Source organism: Schistosoma mansoni, chromosome 4 (genome assembly GCF_000237925.1).
Source record: "Schistosoma mansoni strain Puerto Rico chromosome 4, complete genome".
Taxonomy (NCBI): domain Eukaryota; kingdom Metazoa; phylum Platyhelminthes; class Trematoda; order Strigeidida; family Schistosomatidae; genus Schistosoma; species Schistosoma mansoni.
Window position 1 is genome coordinate 2,798,675 of NC_031498.1, and position 24,571 is coordinate 2,823,245.

Consider the following 24,571-nt stretch of genomic DNA (forward strand, 5'->3'; position numbering starts at 1 on the left):
TCCCTAATACCCTGCGTCTAACCTCACTATTACTTACCCGGTGATCCCAGTAGATGCGAGCAATATTTCTAAGACATCTGTGGTCAAATATTAGTAGCTTACGAGTATCTTCTACTCTTAATGGCCAAATCTCGCAGTCGTAAAGTAGAACAGAACGAACTGCTGCGCAGTATACTCGTCCCTTAATTGATAGACGGATATTTCGTCTCCACCGTAGGTGACGTAAGTTGGCAACAGCCAAACGAGCTTTCTGAATCTGTGCTGAGGTTTCGTCAGACACCAACCCATTAGGGCTGATCAGACTTCCAAGATAAGTAAAGTTGTTGACGCGTTTGACCACTTCGCTCCCTATCCTTAGTTGAGGCGTTGACGCAGGCCAGTCCTGGAGTAGCAATTTACATTTACAGGGGGAGAAACGCATTCCAAATATCCTGGCAGTTACTCAGTGCTAACAGAAGATTCTTCATTTTATCAGCATCTTCACCAAACAGGACTGTCATTTGCGTATTGTAAGTCAATAAGTGCCTACACCTGCAAGTCCACGAGAACTAGCCATCGGGTCGCCCGATACACAGAGGGTGTATTTCGTCAGCTGTCCATTTTGGCAAGGTGAGGTCAAGTGAATGATCACACTAGGATCTTGTATGCGTGTTTTGGAGCACGGCATACATCAATGGTACGAGATTCTAGGGTCTTAACCAAGAAGGCCTGTTGGCCGATTTGACATAGGGTATATACGTTGAAGGCTCCAATGTGTAGTTTGGAGCGAGGTTTTAGTAGACCTGGGACAGTATTTCGCGCACTAGAATCGTCGGCCATGGTGACACTTGAGGAGGGAGCCGAAAAAGGAAGTTTAGTGTTGAAAGTCGAGATGGGAAGAATAATAGGAATTGAAGAAGGAGATTGATTATGAATACACTGATCGTGAGTGCTCTAACCTAATTCCATATTTTGGTACCTCTAGATGAACCCTTCCACGGTGTTGGCAGACGGGAGTTTATGACCGCTCTCATATCCTCAAGAGAACTCAAGATCTCCACTTTGACGACAGAGAAATTAGCATGAGCAAGTTCTAAGGTTTATGATATACTACCAGCCGGGACACGATTGGTAATTGAAAGCAAAAGACCAAAGGCAATCACATAAGATAGTGGTGACTAGTTACTGAATTCCAACCAATTTTTAGTTCGTAACTGGGTATTATGATTCAGTCAGCAATTTGGTAGGGCATTAAAAAACGGAGTTGATTATGAAAAGCTTTACAAAGTATACCACGCTCTACGTAGCTTCCTATAAGATATTACTACTTTGAAAATTCAGTGCGTGAAAACTCAATTGTATGGTCAGGATGAGGATTTACGATTGCACTGTTAGTGAAAGTGTTGAGAAGATTACAAACATACTTGGAGCGAAACTACAAACGTTCCGGCAGTTCATCGACGTTTATAAAACGAGCGAATATACATGAACACTAAAACAAAAAGTCATACCAAGTAGAAGTCTTTTGTGTAAAGCAATAACATATTCATATTCATATAAATTTTTATTGTTAGACGTAAATTTTATGTTCATAGTACAACACCGATGATGAGAGATTCGTCATAGTAGCTCTCTTCAATCCTATTGGTTGAAAGATTACCAACAAGTTAGGCACAAATATGTCACGCAATTCACGTATGGGAAACATTGCAGACTCATAATTGTCTTCTTAGGAATGATACTAGAGAATGGATAATCCACGACACGATGATATGGTATTGACATCATCCACAAACAATAAAGACTTTGGAGCTCTTGTTTCTATCAATGGTACAGTAGAGAAAACACAGTCAGATTATTGTAATGAAGTAAACGATAAACTTCGTTTAGCTGAAGATGTAATAAAATGTCTATCTGAAAGATGCGAAGAACTGGAAAGTCTGAGCGAATATCTTCCGTGTGTTAGGAAAGAAATTCGTGGCCAAATCGATCAAAGCATGCAAATGATACAAAGATCTGTAAGTGAAAGACACGACTATCTCTTAAATGAACTTGATACTTGTTTGAGCGTGAGAAATGAAGCTATAAATAAGTTACATACAGAATTCGAAACTCGACTTCAAAGACTATCTTCACACGTTGATCTTTTGAAAAGACTTTTACAAGCACAACCCACTAATGAAATCTCTTATCAAACTCAAAAGGTTATTCAAAACACAGTTTCAAGAGATCTTGCTACTCAAAAACACAAGGCTGAAATCGAAAAGCTTATTTCTGCCCCAGTACCTTTGCACCCATCTGAAACTGATACTATGTCATTCTTTCCCACTGATTTAGATCAGGTTTTGGGTATGGTGAAGTGTGTTGGCTCTCTCGGCTTAACTGCAGTTGATGCTCAAAATACGAGCTTATCTGATAACTACTTGGATCATTTTGTCTCAGTCAGACGCTGTCAAGCAAATGAAGAAGTCAAGGTCGACATTATCACTAATGACAGGTTGGGCCGTGCAGTAGCAAATGCATCCAGTAAGGAATTTTCAGTCCTCTTAACTCAGAAAAGCATTAGTGAAATGGAGGTTGGAATTCAAGAGAAACAAATATCAGACAGCGGTTCTAGTCTTTCACTTTATAGCAATCACAATGGAAATAACATTCAAGGAAATAATTTACAAGTTGTTTATAAAATTTCTCATCCTGGTTTGTACGATCTAAGAATTAAATTATTTGGTGAACACATAAAGGGATCTCCTTACTGTATAAGTGTTGATAGTCCTCCTAAAGCAAGTCTACAAGCAATATCTGATACGATGAGAGAAATTAGTGAATTACCACGTCGTACACAACACAGAATTCAGTCAAGAAGACGTTGTCAGTCTGTACCTGTTTATTCAAATCTATCTGATCAGCCAACAGCACTAGCTGATCTATATAAAATGGAAAGAGGTGACTTTTTATATTCCGTTGGTACAAAAGGAAGAGGTAATGGTGAGTTTGCAAATCCATCTGGAATATGTGTTACAAGAGAAAATAAAATACTTGTCGCTGATAGTAACAATGCATTTATTCAAGTAAGCTAACTTAATTTATTTTTATAAGCTTTTTAATACATTAACATTATCATTGTAATTAATATTATTACTACTATTTACATAATTTTCAATCAAAGTACTTTTATCCGGTCGTTATATATATACTCTATATTGTCGAATTTTATATAAAATCTGAAATAATTCTAAAAAAGTTGAGTGACTTTTAAAGGTACCGTGTTTCAATGGAAGTTTCTATTTCAATTCACTTATCTACTCAGTCAGTCAGTCAATTAGTCAGTCGATCATGTAATCATTTTTCTTCCCAAAATCTCAGCATTGTAAACGAGAAGAATGCTGTTCCAGCTAAATGAACAATTTAAATACCAGATTGAACTTTATTCATTTGAGTTAACTTTTAGCCCCACCTAGCTACTCATCGTACAAGTACATTCTGAAAGTTTGTTTATTCATAAAGTATTTTACAAAATTTAGCTTTTTGTATTAGATTATGTTTTCACAAATGTTTGTGTTATAAGAGTATTCTTGAGAAAATATCGAATTCTCTAATTTATACATGTGGTTTATCAATAATTTTCCTAATGTAAACATTGGTGCTGACTAACGATTATGATAGATATTAGAACTGTTACATAATGACGATACACTGACTTTACATTCTAACTAGGGAAAACACACAAATGCGATAACCTATAGCCGTAGATTCACAATTTAATGGCTTATATTGTAGAACTTCAGTTATCTCTCAGTATAACGCGACCATCATCTAATTTCACTAATGGGATTTCACTTTATTCTAAACTTGATTTGATCCTCAAATTATGAATTCGAATTAAAAATAAGTTACTAATAAAAGTATTGAAAATAACGTTCTAATAAAAGAAAATACTGATATAAACTAGTTGGTATATTTCCCTATTTCAGGAACGGTTTACTTCTTGTTAGCAAAATAAAACCTAGAAACTCAAGAAGGTCCTAGTGTGAGATTTCATGATTTAAATTTTATCATTTTCATAGGGTTTAGTAATGCTGAAAAAGTTATCTTATTTATGTGCTTAAGGAGTTAGGGTTAACTTTAAAAGGAACGGTTACCGTTTTACTTTAAAATTGAAAACAAACACTTATCAAACATATGACTTTGTGACCATTGACAACTGAGTTTTAAATAAAAGTTAGTACTAATATTGTTGGAAGTCATTATTATTTTGTTTGAGTTACAAGAAATGGATCTTATTCATCTTTGAAAGATAATACAATAAGTATAGTTCAGCATTGATTTAAGTGTATTGACATAATGGTGGAGATCTATGTGCTAAATTTCATTCTGACGACAGAATTATGTCAATAACTACTCTTTTTTTGAATAGTTAATACTGTTAAAATTGTTTTATGGTCAGTAAAAATTTAGAAACTTAACATCATTTTTATAACAAGAGTACCATTTGAATTTTGTTGATAAGTGTCAACAAACTTATTCTTATGTTTTATTCCTACGTTCCGATGCTACGTTCCATAGTATGGGTTAGCTAATTATTCATAAGTTCAAATTTACTGAAGATTACCTTATAGCATCCGAATTTTGTAAACCGCTGTTTCTTACTAAACATTATAGTTAACCTTTAGGTAATTTTTCAAAAATTTAGTTCCCACTAATTTATAATTTAAGACTATCGTTGAAACCATTATATCCCCATTCTAAAGTAGGTACTTAAAATACATGGAATAACTAGTAATAATGATGTCTGAATAATAATATTCACAATATTACGTATGTCAACTTTACATGAAAATAAAACACTTACATCGGTCAGGATTTATTTTGTTTCTGTTGAACCTACAAAAAGTGTTGACTAAAAATCTTTGACAATCAAATTAATTTATCTTGAAGCTAAAATTAATCTATAACTAGTAAACCTTTAGACAATCAAATGAACGTAACTGGAGATATGCTGCTAAATGAATATAATATGTTTGATATCTATCCATACATTTGGACTATTTGAACCGAATGGCTGAGTGTATAATACGTCGGTGTTTAGAGCTACATGTATTGAGTTTGAGTTCTATTGTGAACAGAATTCAGGTACATCAAGCTGATGAGTCCTAGATAAGAGGAAATGTTGTACTTAGATTCTACTGCTAGCCATCACAAAACTTTATGAAAAAAATATGACTAGATAGTAAAATTGAGGGGATCGTCTCAAGATGTATTTGTACCAAAAGAAACTGACCAATTGAAGTTTGTAGAGCCAATAAATAGAAAATGTAAACCCTCATAGACGTGTTTAACTTATTAATCAGTATATAGGTCGTAGGTTGTATATCTTCAGATAGTTAACAGTTAATTTTGAAAAAAACATTGAATCCATGCTTTTTTCTGTCTCTAGAGTTTATTTAGTTTTTTTTTCAGAAAGTAATTCTTCATAAAAATACCTTGATGCCTTTTATGTAAGAAGCCTTTTATTTGTATTGGCTGTGATTTTTTTTGTATTCTGTATTTAAGTGAATTTTAGGATTAATTGCAGTCGACTATTGTGTAAATATTTATCCTTCATTTTGATTCGTTTTACAATTATCTTAATAAGGGGGTTTTCTGTGGAGATTTTAAGTAATTTTTATATATACTTGAAATCATGAGTCAGTTGAAGCTAGACCACCGTAGAAAATCCGGAAGCGCTGGACGGCCGTTTCGTCCTATTGTGGGACTCCTCAGCAGTGCGCATCCACAATCCCGCCTCGCGCTTGATATACAATCATGTCAGTTTTTCAACGATATTAACAAAAAAATAATTACATTTTTTAAGAAAGATTTCTTACAGCTAACCTTGTCTTTAAACCATCGGAATGAATAATAATAGTGATAATAATAATAATGTGACTTATTTGAAGATGATTCTTGTGTAGTAAAAATCTTTAACGTATCAAAACAAAATACCACATATTATGCACACGAACTGTCAAGACTATATGATCAGTGTGGGTCGGGTCCCGATATACTTGCACCGCGAGTCTTCCTTTGTTGGTCCTGGTGATTGATATATCTGTGAATGATATTTTGTTGTTTGATTCGGTTTTCAATGTGAACTAATATGGTTAAAAATGTTGTTCATCATATTGCAAGTCTTCTCCATTTAATCTCTTTTGATGATAATGAAGGTATCGTATAAATAGCGTGTTCAAATCTTCGGTTTGGTCATTGAGAAGACTAAAGTTTACAGTCTCTGGATACTATTTATTTCACAAATTCAGATAGTAATGATCTCACTGGGGTTATTTTCGTGTGCGTGTATATTTAGCCGTTAAACTGGAAATCTTGTGTTAGAAACAATTAGATGAGATCAATTAAACTATGATTTCATGTGATTTTAAACTATCACGAGTTTAAGTAGGATAACAAAATTAACTTACTACTCATATGGAGTTCAGTAAAAATTCGAAAGAGTAACTTCACAAAATTTAGGTTATTAATAGAAGACATTAGACACGAAATCACATTTGTAAAAAAACTTCAACTATCGCAATTAAATGATTCCAGTATTTCTCCTGGTAATCTGGATAACTATTTTCATAAAGAAGCTTTGGTCAAATCGCTGAGCAAAGATTTTGGAATCTAAAGGTCCTGGGTTCAATGTCTGGTTGTGTTATGAGTAAGTACTTCTGATCATTTTCAGCATCAACTAATTTCGTTGTCTAGTATTGCTTGGGTTTAGATGATCCATCAATGCATTCTAGAATATAATTTTAAGCCTCATGATTATCTTCCTTAACTTTATTTCAGTTATATAAGATGGCACTTGTTAACAATCTTTAGTTGTGTGCCACATTACCGAATCTTGTGAGTGGTGTAAAATGTGTATGTACCATTAGCTATATATGTTTAGTCTATGCTACAAAGTAGAAGAATTGTCAGTCATCTAAACGACAAATTAGTTGAGCATTTCTATGCAATACTCACATTTTTTGAGTTTTCAACAAAGGAGATGCTGTAAATTAATTGATACCGATATTCTTAAAATATGGAGAAGTAATTGTATTGGAGCTCGGAAACAGAAAAACTTCAGGAAACCAATTCTAGCAAGTTATTGAGGTTGTAAAATAATGTTCAGTCACTATCACATGTGCAGGAGGATTGCTATAGTACAACAATTATCCATTAGCACGTATATAGGATTTTTAAGACTTTTTTTTATAAAATATAAATCATAAATTGTCCACGAGTATGGAATAAATATACTCATTCAAAAAAAGAAAGTCAAATATGTTCATCGAAAAGTAATGAAACATGCAATAAAAGTGAGTAAGAAGCGATAAAAGTGATAATTATGGTTCACTTCACCATCTAAAAATAAATTTGAATCGACTGTTACATATAATTATATTACTATCATGACTAAAACTATTTAGGTATTTCATTGAGAAGTATATAACTATCAGAATTCCATTCTGTTATATCGATTGCCTGAGTGCCCAGTTAATATTTGACGTGACGATGCCGCTAATTAAAGAGAGGAGTAAATTATCGTCAGAGCAATGATACATAAAAGCCGTATGAGCAGTCTTGAGTACTTATCAGTCCTGCTTTCTGCCTAGCTCAGCCAGTTAAGTCCAGAACACCAATAACAGCCTCTGCAGCATGAATCATTATTCTCAAACATATTGGGTTTATATACCAAACAAACTGACCACATCATACCATAAAATAGAAAATAACATTTGTACAAGATTTGGTCAAATGTGGCTGTGAATAGGGGGAACAGTAATTAATGGACTGGGGATAACTCGAGAATGGTAAATCGTATAATAATAGTCTATAGATCAAAATAAAGCTTATAACAAGTGGGACACCAATATGGATACTTTAGTTACTTGACAATTAAAGAAAAGGAAATATACATATATTGGTTCATAAATAGTTCTCAAAGTTACCATTCATAAATCTCCACGGGATATAACACATACATTATTCTGTTTTCTCTCAAAATCAATCTTAATGCTAGTGAATACTGAAGTTTTTAAGTAAAATTATGCAATGAACATACTTGTGTAAATAAAACTGATACACTTCTCATGTTATCTATACTTACTTAATAAAATAAATAAGAGAACTTTCACGTAGAATAAATAGAATATAGCTAACAGTGAAATCCAGAATTCCCATATCATCTTCATCGAATAGAATATACTTTCATCCTATATATGATATTCACTTCAGGCTCCTGAACTCAATTCTATATAAACCCTAACACTATAACTTTTGATTCAGACAACCTGTATAAGATGTAAGTAATGTCAACTAAAACGAATCAAAATTTAGTCAAAATATCAATAACAAAATAATCCAAACAAGAAAAAAATTAAATTAAAATATGAGAACAGATTTTTTGTTGTTGTTGTTGTTGTTGAAAATATTCGTTATAATAATTTGAATGGAATATTTTCACCAATAAACTGATGACATAATATATCTGGAAAAATAATCGTATCTATGTATATACTTTTTTTCTTTTTCTAAAAAAAACGTAAAACATCATCTATAATGATCATGAAAATCATAAAATCATTTGTAGATTATTTTGTTTATTTATTTTATTATTATCATTTGAGAAAGGGTTTTGTGGAGATTTTAGTAATTTTATAGAGTTGAGATCATGAGTCAATTGAAGCTAGACCACTATGGAAAACCTGGAAGCACTGGACGACCGTTTCGTCCTATTGTGGGACTCTTCAGCAGTGCAACTCCACAACCCCCTTGTTACAATGATCTTATGCTCACTAGTCACTGGCTCCATGAGGTAATTCCTGGAGTTCTAGTGAGAAGCAGTAATCCATGGAGTTCAACCAGGTCTGTTGCGAGATATCAACTCACTGATGACATTGGTGAATGGTTGCTCAATTTCGTGGATTGGTTGGAGTTAGACATTAACACCGTTGGATGCCGGCCATCTCAATGGTCTATCGATTAAGTGCTCTGGCGCGAGACTGGTAGGTCCTGGGTTCGAATCTCGCGAGGCGGGATCGTGGATGCGCATTGCTGAGGAGTCCCACAATAGGACGAAACGGCCGTCCAGTGCTTCCAGGTTTTCCATGGTGGTCTAGCTTCAATTGGCTCATGATCTCAACTCTATATTATCGTTTGAATTAATTTACGTACTAAGTCATATGAATGAATAAAATAAAATAGATTTGAAAAAGTTAACTATGAATATCACTTCTTTTATTATTATTTGGCACCGGAAATAACCTTAAAGAACACCGTTCATAAATCATCAGGCTATCCTTTTAAGAAAAAATTGAAAGTTCACTGATGATGCATTGGATTGCCGTGATACATGTCATAAATAAACTACTTAACAATCACTGAACTAGCAAACTTAAAACAATCTTATATCACATGTTTGTTCTCTACATTTAATGTTGCTATTTATATCAAATTGATCATGCCTGTAAACTGGTATGAATTCTGTAATTATTATTTTCAGAATATATATAGTTGAAATCATGAGTCCATTGAAGTGAGGCGGGATCGTGGATGCGCACTGCTGAGGAGTCCCATAATAGAACGAAACGGTCGTCCAGTGCTTCCAGGTTTACCACGATGGTCTAGCTTCAATTGACTCATGATTTCAACTATATATTAAAAAATTACTAAAATCTCCACAAATCCCCCTTCTGATATTATTATTTTGTTTCAATAATAAATGAGGATTTTTTAATTTATTCCTAAATTGAATATTTTTATTGAGTTTTTTCATTCATTCAATTGATATGGTACTTGATGCATTCTACTATTATTATTATTATCATTGTTATTATTATTTTTACGATCATAATTACTACTGATAGTCTACTAATTCAAAATGACATATATTCTATATATATGTTATATTCAAGTTAATAAACCATTTGATAATCATTTCTTATCTAAAATTTATTTTTATGATGCCTATAAATCTTACATTTAACTAATTATAAGTGAGATTTTTATGATAATTTATGTCAATCTCATGATAGATAGTTAAGTGTGAAAAAAGGTGATTATTATATATATATGCATGGATGAATGCTTTTAATTAGATTAGAAAAAAATAAGTTAGGGATAGTCTAATCGTAAAAGTAGCAGACAAACGGCTAGAAGAAATAATAATGATGATATTAATGTATCGTATCAGATATATTTACAGCCAAACAGTCAGTTTACTACTGAACAATCTCTAATGATAGACTGTTCGTAACTGGGTTTTGGTATGAATCATGTACATGTAATATATCAATCATATTTCAAATAAATTTAGAAGTACACTATACATAATTGTTTGATTCAAGAAATTCATTGCTAACTAATTTAAAAGTTGTAATGTTAAGGTGCATGTAATAACTACCTTCAAAAGAAATCTTAATAATTGTTATTTATGCCTAGTTATAAACAGTTTTGCATGATAACCTGTTCAGTGTCAAAATATACAAAAACATTTATCTGTCAAATATAAGTTCAAAGAACAACATAGTTTATATATTCACTAAACCTGCATAAGTTATTTGCAAAGTTATGCTTTTTTAAAAAGCATTTAAATTTTATATTGATATTAAGTGATTAGAGGCAATCGACAGAAAGCCATTGATGTCAATTTCATACTAGTTCGGAATTGTTAGCAAAGCATATCCACAATATTTCACAAACTTATCCCTCCTCTCCTCATCGAATTCAAACTCTCAGAATTCATTGTTACGGCATATATCATAGACAGTTTTTTTTAAAAACATGAACAATTGATCACAATATCATCTATAAGATATTATAGTTTATAATTAAACTAAGAGGTGTATGACAATGAAATATGTTTTAAATATCCTGATGAGAAGTTCGTTTCTTATAGTTTAGTGAAGTTCGCCTTTCCTAAAAATAAACAAATATCCGAATTCAGTCAATACAAAGTGAGTGTATGTGATTAAAAATGTGGAATTGTGAACTACCTGACTCCAATGTTTAGTTCATGTGAGTTGAATGTCCTACTTTTGATCACTTGCAGGGTCATGAGTGCTCAACACATAAAATTCTCGAACCAGAACAATACACCTCTTTGGTGTTTCCTAGTTTTCAATGGATGAATGATAGGAATTATATTCAAGTTATTGTGTATATTTGAAAGATGTTAGAAGAAATGGGAAATAAAAAAACCGGGTAGTTGTGTTTTAGTAAAACATTGATTCTAACAGGTAGTTTTCATCAATCGATAACTGAATCATCTGAATTATGGAGAGGACGCTCCTACTTGTGTTTTGATTTAACTGTTTGATTGACTATTATACAAGATTCTAGCAATATTGCTAACCCACTTATATTTAAAATATTCACCATTGCTCACTGATGACCATTTTTTTGCTAAAATATTCATTTAATACGTCATATAATTTTTAATATTATTGTGTGTTTGCTTTACATAGGTATTTACACTTCAAGGTCAATTTATCTTTCGTTTTGGAGAGTATGGATATCACCCTGGTCAGTTAATGCGACCAGTCGACGTAGCAGAAACAATCAATGGAAATTATCTAGTTTCAGATTATGATTTACACTGTGTGACAGTATACAATACAAGTGGACACTATATGTCTAGGTTTGGCCAACGTTACCTCTCTGGTCCTAAGGGTATGGTTGTAGATAGTCGTGGACGTATTCTGGTAGTTGATCAAAAATCTTGTATGATTTGTATTTTTAAGCCGACTGGAAAGTTTATCAATCGCTTCGGTGCACGTGGTCTAGCTGATAATCATTTTGGCAATCCAATATTTATAGCTGTCAATTCACGAGATGAAATATTTGTCTCAGATCATGTACATCATTCTATTAAAGTATTTGATGTAAATGGATTATTTTTATATAAATTTGGAGTGAACGGAATTGATCCGGGCATGTTACATGCTCCAACAGGTATTGGATTTGATCGATTTGACCGTATTTTTATCAGTGACTGGGGGAACAATCGAGTACAGGTTAGTATGATAATAAATGAAATTCATTCATATCTTCTGACTTTATCTGGACATTATAATAATTGTATGTAAAAAGAAAACGCCAGTTGATAGCTTTTACAATAATTATTGATAAAGTTAACTTTATGTAAGGCCTTGATATTAAAGTTTTGAGTTAGATTCTAAAATATAAACGTTTGTTTACCTATAAATTTCCAACTATAAATAAAATATATAGGTGTTATAAAACTGTGAATTTGATTAGTTTACAGTTGTTATTAATTCAGTTAAAAGACTATAAACTTTTAGGCAACAAGAGATAGTCTTCTGTCTAACTTACAGGGTATAAATTTGTTACAATCTGAAGACAAAAGTGTCGTCGTATATTGTTTTTTACTGGCCTAATATCGTACTGAAATACGTTTAGTTATTTATTTCTTAACTTTACATAGTTAAGATCATGAGTCAATTAAATCTAGACCACCGTAGAAAACATGCAAGCACCGGACGGCCGTTTTGTCCTATTGTGGGAATCTCTTCAGCAGTGCGCATTAACGATCCCACCTCACGAGATTCGAACCCAGGACCTACCAGTCTCGAGCCAGAGCACTTAACCGATAGACCACTGAGATGGCCGGCATCCAACGGTGTTAATGTCTAACTTCAACCAATCCACGAAATTGTCCAACCAACTTCCATTGTACTGAGGTAGATACTGTCTCTACCTGACATGGATTAGCTCCACTGGTCACGAATTCTCACTAGAACTCCAGGAATTACCTCATGGGGCCAGCCACTAGTGAGCATATGATCATCATCACAAGGGGGTTTTGTGGAGATTTTAGTAATTTTATATAGTTAAGATCATTAGCCAATTGAAGCTAGATCACCGTGAAAAACCTGGAAGCACTGGACGGTCGTTTCGTCCTATTGTGGGACTCATCATCTATAATAATCATGAAAATCATAAAATCATTTGTAGATTATTTTTTTCATTTATTCTATTATTATCATTTGAATTAATTTAAGTACTATATCAAATGAATGAATAAAATAAAATAGATTTGTAAAAGTCAACTCTCAATTTCACTTCTTTTATTATTATTTTTTATATAGTTGAAATCATGAGTCCATTGAAGCGAGGCAGAATCGTGGATGCGCACTGCTGAGGTGTCCCACAATAGGACGAAACGGCCGTCCAGTGCTTCCAGGTTTACCACGATGGTCTAGCTTCAATTGACTCATGATCTTAACCATATTAAATTACTAAAATCTCCACAAAACCTTCCCTTGTGATATTTCTTAACTGTTTACTCAATGTTTCAGATAATGAAGTTGAATAAAGAGACTAAAGTGTTTTCGTATCTACTGGGTATAATTATTTGAAAGTCAAATGTTATTTGTGTAAAGAAATTCTAATACATTTTGAATCTTAAGCAATGTACAACCTCACATTTATGCAATGTTTCAAAATTATGCTGGAAAGATAATAAACGTAAACTACATCTGTATGCAATGAACTGCTATTAGGTTTTCTCTTAGAAAAGAAGGTTGAAAAACGGTGTCTTTGATACCTAATTGTTAGTCATTTGACATCTGGATAGTATCAGTTACTGTATATAAAATATGAATGAAGGAAGCAAATAATAATAAGTCTTCTTGTATAAAAATACTTTTATATATTCACCATTGATTTTCATACCTTGGCGACAAAAATCGGTGATTATATGCTGATTTAGAAAGTGTCATAATAAATTCTACTTCAGACAAGTGAAAAATGTAATCATAATATCACATTTAATTTTTTCTTAAAGGCGCTTTTTTTTAAAAATATGGATACATTTTTAACAAAATAATCGATTAAAACAGTCTAATGTAAAGATAGTAATTGCTTCCAGATTAAATGAATATTTAATTGTAGACAAGTGAAACTAGATGTTCAGATTTTAAATATTTAGCCATTTAATACAGTAAAATAATGAACCTAGATACAATTCTATAAAATGTTCCGATTGTGAAACATTTCCTGTTTATGATAAAATCTTAACTTGAGATTAGACTTGTATAAGGATGATACTTAATACAGATAAAGAGGTAGATGATGATTTACTTTACTAAGTTTGGCTAATTTATATGCATTTATTAAAGGTTATGTATCTTAACTCGAAATTATTAATAATGTTTCGCCACAGTTGATAAGCATATTTATGCGGTAGCGATAGTTCTTAGGTGAGATTAAAAGCAACCAGCATGTCATGCGTTATTATCCATAAGGCAAAAGAAGTTGATAAAAATACTATAAAGTTCCTATCATACGAAATTGTACGATACTCCAAAATAGTAAATAAATTCTATACATTTAGTAACAAACATACTACTTACAAAAATTTATTGGTTTGTATTAATGGTTAAAGTAATATGTGTTTTCAGGTATTTGATCAAACTGGAAACTATCTGCGTATGATTGACAGCAAACTGGAGACATTAAGTGGTCCTCAAGGTTTGGCGCTGCATCAAGTATCCAATAAACTTCTTGTTGTAGATCCAGGCAATTACTGTTTCAAGGTGTTCAATGCCAATTCAACAAAAGAACAAGGTCGACTATCATCATATTAGTCAGTCGGAATTAGTGGTTTGATGGTCACAAATTTTTTAAGAAACCATTGAGAATTCAATAATGCCTTTCTTATGACTACAAAACTAAGCTTCCTTAATTCTACCCTTCTCTCTTATGTACAAAAGATGACCTAATGGAGCAAGTTTTCTTTGTATAGGATACTTTTTATGGATTTCCTCTTGGAGATTACAAGATTTTCAACATAATATTCTCTATCACAGAATTTAATGAAGTTTACTTCAATATTTGTGTATGCATTTATATTTCCAACATGATGACATATACCTCACATTTTTTCAGATATATGGATACATTCATTGAGAAATCGTTCAGCATAATTACTGCTCAGCTTAACAGCTTTTTAATAGTTACCTGGATTTACTAAATTTTCAATATTATTCAAAAATACTTGATATACCGCAAAATTTACCCTTAAATATTAATTTGAAATATGTAGAGTAATATATGATTGGTAGGTCGAACTGTTTTTAGCTTCATTTAACTTTTCCTAAAGATGATTTAAAGCATAAACTTCTAGTCATATGTTATTATGTAAATAAAATCACAAGTGATTTACATTTATCAAATGTAATTATTGGGAACTAACTGCAGTACTCTGTCATAATGTGCAAAATATTATTTGATAATCTTGAATTCATTTGATTTTCATTAATCTTCAGATATTTCATCGCATGTCAACTGGCCATAATGTATTTAATTTTCAGGCATGTTCATTCTGTCTTATACTTTTGTACATATGGTAAGAGAAGAACAAAATTATGATCACGTAGTCAGTTGTTTGGTTTTCTTATTTGTTATTTAACTGGGGATACTTAATAAATTTACTGTACTAGCCGATCCAGTCTTGTAAGCCGTTATCAATCACTTATCATCAATGTAGAGCCTAAAACAAATATGCGTTGGACCAAGTTGTCATACCGTGTTAGCATGACGTGATAAAATTAACAAGTTGAATTGCAAAAGAGTTCTATACAATGTAGTAGAAATGACAATAAGAAAGATTGAACGTTGAGAATATAGTTCAGAAGGACGATGGATAAGTATATATGAAAGGATATTGGAATCGAAGGTTGAAAGGAAGATGAAGGGGAAATGAACCTGGTTCATTGTAAACGATTCTGAGCCATGTCTCCTAACATCTCCAGTCACTGATCGAGGTTATCGCGCTTGTCTTAATGAGGTAATCCACACATACCAACATGGCCAGACCGACGGTGAGTGACTTCATGATCTGATGCCAAGTATTTATTTGGTTGCCTCTAGCTTCATTCCAAATTAATTCTGGGCCAACCTGGGTGGGTAGCGGTTGAGCATATATAATACTTATTCCGACCACTTTAATTAGTGAGGATTCACAGTCTCATCAACCAATACGCCATCTTTCCTTAGTACACTGTGTCTAACCTCAACAGTGCTTACTTGACAGTTTCACGATACTCCAGAAATACTTTGGCGATATTTATGAATTAAAACTAGTAGCCCACATTTGTTTACTTTGAACAGGGGACCTCTATGATTTGTAGCAAGCGAATAATAAGATGAAACTGGTTCAGATGAGTATTTTTATTGACTGTTTAAAATAATTTCAGATAACTGATGCTGGCTACTGGAAATCGTGAATCGCACAACACAAGTAATAACCTAAAGACTGTAGATGAAGATTTGTTTTACACCCAAATTTGATCAAAATCATCTCCAAAATACACTTATTTTTAGTACGTTTTGTTTGCACTAGTGGACAGGAAAACGTACATGAATTAAACTGAGTAATAATTGACATAAATTAATCAATAATTTACTGGAATAATATGGATTTACAATGTCATAAAACTAATCCTTTCTAATCAAAGGATACGATTAATCTAATTACTCCTAAAAATCTGACTAAATGTCATAGACAACTGGGAAAAGAATTATTTTCGTAAACCGCTGACAAATACTCTAACAAATAAAAATTTTCGCTCAACATATCAACATGCTAACAGTCTCCATCCAAATTTTCATCATAAAGTGGTATTCTGTCAAACACTTTTACTGATCATTTTGTCAATGAATGGAGCCGTTTAGAGAAGGACAAGTAGACGAACAATAGGAGGATGGATAGTCTCGGTTACTTTCTGTCAATACAAAGGTTTCCATTGTTTTATCAACTGAGATGTAATATATCAGTGACAAACCAGAAATAGGCATACAACTGAAAATCTTACAACGTAAAGTAAATACATGGAAGTATGTTTATCCTAAACCCATAGATACTTTTCTTTAACTTCAAAAATTGAAGTTTGAATAAATTATATACTATGTATATTAGATGTTTATGTACTCAATTTCGAATCATACCGTTTATATAAGAGATGACGGTGCTATTTTGATGTCCAAATAGAAGTTAATGAAAGGGACTTCTATCTTGGAACCGTAGTGTTGAGCGACTATCGTTGAAACCATTGTATCCCCATTCTAAAATAGGTACTTAAAATACATGTAATAACTAGTAATAATGATATGGAAAGCATTTATTTTACTATTTACGTGATAGTTTAACTTTTTGGCTGTGTTTTATTACGTATTAATTTACTTTTTTCCTTAGTCGTAATACTGACTATTTTTAATAAATGTCGTTACAGAGGAAAACATTATCTAGCATCTATATATTTAGAAGCTACGGAATCGTCTTCTGTTTCATCATTTCAAAACTATAAAAAATCTCAGTTAATACTACCAATGACGAACATTTATTCATGTGAAATTTTGAAACTGTGGTAATAAAAACTGTGTACAAGCATAATTTGGTCTATAATAATAGTTTGAAAAACCAACTTTAAAAACTCGAAATTTCTCTTACAACTACCAGATTGGAAAAAGTAGCGCCATCCAAGTATCATAAAACCATGAGTTTTGAAAACTTGTGATAACAGTGAACTAAATACAAAAGTTTATTGCTTAAAGGAATAAATACAAGTTACAATGATAATAAAACTAACTAATAAAATTAGGTTCCACAGTGAAAATTATGTCACAAATCTATGTGACTGACTTCAAGAGATAATTCCTGGAGTTCTAGTAAGAAGAAGTAATCAGTGGAGTTCAACCACGTCTGTTGTGAGATAGGAACTCACTGAAGATAATTGGCGAACGGTTGCTCAACTTCGTGGATTAGTTGAAGTTAGACATTAACACCGTTGGATGCCGGCCATCTCAGTGGTCTGTCGGTTAAGTGCTCTGGCTCGAGACTGGCAGGTCCTGGGTTCGAATCTCGCGAGGCGATATCGTGGATGCGCACTGCTGAGAAGTCCCACAATAGGACGAAACGGCCGTCTGGTGCTTCCAGGTTTTCCATGGTGGTCTAGCTTCAATTGGCTCATGATCTCAACTATGGTATAGTAAATATTAATTAACTCTAACAAATATTCCAAAATTAGACTCACTATTAATCATATTCAAAGTGATAGTTATTTCTGTCTGTATTTGTTATTGTTTCTTTCTCTATTCGTGGTCGTTCTTTCCATTCAAGTTTATTAGATTAGCTGAAATTTTGTTAGATAGCCAACCTACATCAGACAATTACGTTGACAATTAAACATACATAATTTAATAACATTAATGTTTTAAATTATGAAGTGATTTTGTTCTGTGAAGTTTCGTTCTAGGTTCGATTTCTTCAAACAAAATATTTCATATAGAAAGAGTTTAGAAGGTAATAAGCATGACATTATGGAGTAAACTCAATTCAGTAACTATTAACCAAGAAGAGTGATTTTCAGGAATTCTCTTTAGTTTAAATTATTAACAAGAGAATTTACTGTATAGTTTAAAGTAACATTATTTGTATCAATAACATTGAAACCAAGATAGTGACCGCAAAAATATCCAACCCGAAGTTAGACTGTTTATTGACTTCATATGATCATTAGGATTTTGTCATATGAAATATTGTGCTCAAAACACCGCAGGACAGTGAATTTCTAGACAGGCTTCTGAAATTAGATGTTTATGAGCTAAGAGCGTTCGTTAACTATTCAACTTTGGTCACTATAGCTTTAGTAAGCGCTCAGTGAAAATATTTAAACAATTCTGAAGTCTAGAAGAGTGTGCCTGAACATTGGTGTAAACTGGTGTATGAAAAATGAATTCGGCCTCTCCTCACCTCTCAGACGTACCAGGGCATTTGGGTGTGAAAGAAGCAAACGACAACTAAAATAGTAAACACTATTTTAGTCTACTGGTTACATGAATAAATTAGTCAATTCAGTTATTAGGCAAAGTATAATAAATGTCATATCGGATGTACAACAATAAAGTACACTTTATTCAGATAAACAAACAAACAAATGATAGAGGACAAATTTTAGAAGATAACAAATACAAGAATATGTGACTACGAACAAAATGTGATATTAAACTGAAATTGCGGTTTATCAAGGATTTAGTTGACAAGTTGTTATCTCAACAAATTACCAATCTCAAACTGACCTCTAATAATCCTCACTGTTTATATGCGCACATTTTGACAAACATTGAAATGTTCTCAACTCATTTCACTCACACATTTCAACTTTTTCAACAAACAATTAGAGTATTTACCATTGATCAACAAATCACATTCGGGAACACAATCATTGAATTATGTATGAATTCATTTGATTCTCATCCGCTTGTTAGGTGGGGATTAGTTGACGAGCAACCAGGATGACTGACTATGACATAATTTGATGAATGAAGATGATAATGACCGTTTGACACAAATAGTTGAATGGTTGAAATATTTGATTGTGTTATGTTATTGTTTGATATATTTAAGTGATTATGATTGAGGCTTTGTTTATGTTGTGTGAACAACTGACTTATTTGTACTTATTTCAGCAAACTAATATCTGACGGTGATCTTATTAAAAAGTGAGGCTGACGAGGTATTACAAATCATCTGAAATTTCAAGGAAAACCCAAGAAAATTTATGAAGCTTCGAATTATGTTTATGGAAACATTACTTTTAATAAAATATTTCCTGAAGTTGATAGAAGTGTTTGTGATAATAGCCTGGGATGATCCACAATCTTTCGAGTCCATGAGGACCTATGTAATTTCCCATAATTTAAAGTGCCAACTGGCTATTTTAATAATTGCAGACGAATTTGCTTTTGAAAATTATGCTTATTCACGTTTCTAGTTAGCCTTAAATGACTACCTTCGGAGGACTCCCAATGACTTTTTATGCAATAATGAACCTATTTTGTGTATTTATTGAACTCTCTACTTATTATATCACAATTTCACATTATTACAGTGGAGTAATGGTTTTGTCTCAAAAGCAAATCAAATGGATGATTAGAATATGTTAATGTTATTTAAAATCACTAACATTAGAATTCAGTAGTTAGCTATAAGACGATATCGAGATGATGGAGAAGATTTGTAGCTCATGTGGATGGTTTTCTACCTGAAATTTGTGCTGATGATATCGTTCTGAAGAACGATGAAAGCTGCATGACTTAACCATCCAGATCAGAGAACAAAACTCCACCAAAATAAAACAATATAGTTCAATCATCTATTGGATGGGATTTATTAGTTAATTTTTAAAGCTTTTATCAAGCCACTTAATTCTTTTAAATGATGAATAAAGTACTATAATAACAACTAGAGTCTACACAAGAAACCATTTTCTACCTAATTTATCATTCCATATTAAATTATGACTCAGAGAAAACTGTTATATCGAGTCAGTGAGTGCGTGTATTTGCCCAGTTGATATATATACGATTGAGTGAGTATGTGTGTACGTGCCCTGTTTGATATATATGAACGTGCTGAGAGAGGAGTGAATTATCAATCAGAGCAATGATACATAAAAGCCGTATGAGCAGTCTTGAGTACTTATCAGTCCTGCTTTCTACCTAGCTCAGCCAGTTAAGTACAGAACACCAATAACAACCTCTGTAATATGAATCATTATTCTCAAACATACTGGGTTTATATACCAAACAGACCACATCCTACTACAAAATAGAAAATACCATGTGTACAAGATTCGGCCTCATGTGGCTGTGAATAGGGGGAACAGTAGTCAATAGACTGGGGATAATTCAAGAATGGTAAATCGTTTAATAATAGTTTATAGATCAAAATAAAGCTGATAATAAGAGGGATACGAATATGAATAGTTTAGTTACTTAACAATTATACAATAGGAAATATACATATCATATTGGTCCATAAATATTTCTCAAAGTTACCATTCATAAATCTCCACGGGATATAACAAAAACAATAATGACAATATCTTAACGAATTTCAAGTTTCATGAAAATTGACAAAATGATGAATAGAATTTAGAATTATAGATTGAAATGGAGGTTGTAATTTTCTTTTCTCACTATTTACACTCATTTAGTTAATTGGTAACATAAACGTTGAATAAGATATTTTCAATTCCTTAATCAATTATTCTTAAATATATTTGTAGATTATTTATTGTAAATGTTTGTTTGTAGTTCTGTATATTGAATTCTATTTTTATTGATCTATCACTGAAAGTTCATAAACTTCATCCTTCTGTTAAGAGAATTCAATAAAGAGATATTTAAACTTTCGACATAGAAATAATCTATAGAGACTTTAGTAACGTTGGTTAGTGTCTAATAGTAGAATGTAAAATATAAACCCTGTCCTATTTGAGACTCATCAGTTAGATGTGGTTACATCTTAATTAATCATGTTGTTTTAACAAGATGAATTCATAAATAGATGTTAAATACAAACCTCTCGTAGTAATTAATAATCATTTGCACACTACTGATTAGTTTTGAGAGGTGATCTTCTGCATTTTAATGTGAAGCCGTGACCGGTGAAGTTTAACCATATAGGATGTGAGCCAGTTACTCAATAATGCAGTTGAGAGATAGTTGTGTTATATGACGGATTGTTTGGAGTTAAAAATTGAAGTCACTATGTGCCGGCTTTGAGGTTTAATGGTTAACCACTAGCAATTAGACCTAATGGTTTTGCTTTCAACTCCCGGTGACGAAGTTGTGGATGCTCATAGAAGGACAAAACATTCTACTATTGCTTTCTGGTTTTCATCGATTATCTAACTAAAAACATTCCATGACTTAAAATATAATATCTTACAATCTTTGCTGTCACCCCTCACAGTAACTAGATGTTAAAATCCTAAACACAAAGAATAGAATAATAATTTCGAATTCCTCTGTTGGTAAAGAATGCTGAATGGACTTATCACTTTCAGTAACTTATTTAGTAAGAGTTATAATAAATAAAACAAATAACAATAATGACAAATCACTGGTATCAAAATCACTGATACACAAGTGAACCCAATGCCTATTTGGATTGTTAGTGACGTCATTATTTCCGAAGTTTATCAGCGGTTCATCGTTTTGCTAAGAAAAAAATATTTAACTAAGTATTCCAAATTAGTTTTTTTGCTTAATTATCTAATTTAATGTGACTTAGTAACGGGTTTCGGTCATAGCTTTTGTATTCAAGGGCTAACTTTACTACTCGGTTGATCAAACTGATGTAGGCAGAGTGGGATTTGAACATCCAACGCGTAATCATATTATAAAGCCATTGACATACTAATCAATCATCTGGTTAGTATGTTCCACTTTGCAACGAAAACCTTATTCACATATCACAGAGGTATATTTCTAATTAAACAAGTGTTTTTCTTTATTTAAACGTAAAATAAAACTTTATTTAAGCGTAGTAACAGTTATCGACGTTTTACTAAGTATTACAAATCTAATTACACCATCTGTTTAGTAAAAGTTTTAGTGTTCATATACAAGAGACTTAACTTTAAAATCTAATTTAATAATTACCATTATAATCATTCATATTGCTGAGAATTACGATGCATTTACTAAAATCCTAATGATTCTGACAATCGTACAACTATGCATTTGAATATAAAGAAGTACAATTTATCAGTGAATAATTTTCACCGTAATGGCAGAGCATAAAATAATAATGTCCGCCAATATAAAGCAGAATGAATTGAAGTAATAATACCTTTGATGAAACGAAAACTAAGTACTTATACAATAAAAATGAAGAAAAGTTCATTCAAAGATAGAGAAATCCTGATGTTTCTGTCTATCATTTAAAATTCTATTCATTTAAGTGATATTTTTATGTATATATTGTGGTGTGTGCCACTGATGTCGATAAATATAAGTAATATGCATCATCAGTCGAAAGTGAAATGCCTGGCGGCAGAAGGTTAAGAAGTTCGAAGAAAAGAGAATGATTGGTTTGAAAACGAAGGAACAATCAAATGTGAGACGATTGATTGACATTTTGCAAATGAAGTATTTATTATACGGTACTCAGATTTTACGAGGTGATTATGTAATTTTGTATTTAAATACATTCAGTTGTAACCACTGGTGTTCTTGCTCATTACAACATGTTTATAGAAGTTAAAATATAGAATAATTTGCGATTCTATGCTTTCTTCTATTGGTTCAGTTTTCAAACACCTTCCATATTTTTTCAAATGAAGCTTTTACGGTTACACAATTTTAGAATATTAAAGATTCCCATTGTGAAAATTAGAGCAGCACATGTAAGCGAACAGTCCCTTCCATGGCCGGACATAACTTAACAAATGACATCATTATTATTATTTTAAATTTTGTTATCATTTGTTTGTAATTTTCCGCCTCTTTCCGTTTGTATTCTTCACTATCTAATTACTTACATACTTCTTAATATTACGTAATAATTTTAATGTTTTGTGATTACTATTCTAAGTCTGGTTACCCACGTTTGACCTCCTATTTCCTATATTTAACTATTGATAAGACTTTTGTTATCGTAATTTAATATTCTTACGACTATCAGTACACCTGTCTTCCCACTATCAACCTGTACTTTTACCTATTATGCTCGGTTACACAATTGTAACTTTAAAGAATTAGTCTTAAGACATACATTGTTTTACATTATATTTTTATTACAGTAACAGGTATTAATGATCTGTTTTCATTACTTTCATTACTAAAATTACATCAGGTCAAAATCAGTTAAAAGCAGTGACTTATATACAAAGTACTTTTATTGAAACTTTGATTAGTACCACAGAAGATAATAAGCAATGATGATTTATTGCTTGACATAAATACGTTAATCAAAACATTTTTTATCAGAAGGGGTTTTGTGGAGAAAACATTTTTTGCCCATTTTCTATCCTAATTAATAAACCATTTTATGTGTTATTCTCCGAAGGCTGTTACTATTTGTTGCTTTATAGAAGTTTAGTTTAGTACTTCATTAGTTCATAGTTATTTAAGAAATGTGTTAGTGTGGACTGAATGACCAGTCATCATATATTTTAGCAAGAGCAATTATTAATTTACGTAAATTGAACCTTATTGTTATTGAAGGAGTTGAAGAGATTTGAATTATAGACGAATACAACAGAGTTTTTATTAATCTAATAAAAATGAAAAACTATACTTTAGGAAGAATCTAAAAGAATAATAATTGGATAACAAACAAATATCTCATCAGTATATGTTACTTTTCTTAAAAAAAAGTCCGCAAAATACTTTAATTTGACATCGTTTTATAAAGACACTACTATTTCCTTGAAAAAGCTTGAACAAGATTACCAGGCGAAACGTTGGATTTACTTCAAATTCATTCGCTGAGATTTTACAAATATATTATTCCTATTTAATGTCTTACATCAACTCGGCGCTCAAATACTATGAAACTATTCGCTCTAATTTAGACGAAAGTTCATATATACTACACTACCATAGTGTTTAAATTTTTGAGGTTTAGTGACCAACCATTTTGAGGACAAAGAAATTACTCCGATTGACAGTTGAATGTTAAATTTAGTAAGTGAACATATTTCTTTTAAAAAAAATACTGATTGATCCCTGACAATCATAAAATATCAAGAAA

The 24,571-nt window shown here is 32.0% G+C and overlaps 2 protein-coding genes across 2 annotated transcripts; both read left to right on the forward strand.

Moving 5' to 3' along the window:
• Positions 1-1,727: 1,727 nt before the first annotated feature.
• Smp_150060 (hypothetical protein) lies at positions 1,728-14,612 on the forward strand (the record flags this gene model as incomplete). The annotated part of the gene is made up of 2 exons (XM_018796544.1): positions 1,728-3,047; positions 14,427-14,612. 2 exons carry the CDS (start codon positions 1,728-1,730, stop codon positions 14,610-14,612), a joined length of 1,506 nt encoding a protein of 501 aa, XP_018651675.1.
• Smp_198120 (putative dock-9) lies at positions 11,535-13,526 on the forward strand (the record flags this gene model as incomplete). Its single annotated transcript, XM_018796545.1, has 2 exons — positions 11,535-12,017; positions 13,434-13,526. 2 exons carry the CDS (start codon positions 11,535-11,537, stop codon positions 13,524-13,526), a joined length of 576 nt encoding a protein of 191 aa, XP_018651676.1.
• Positions 14,613-24,571: the final 9,959 nt, after the last annotated feature.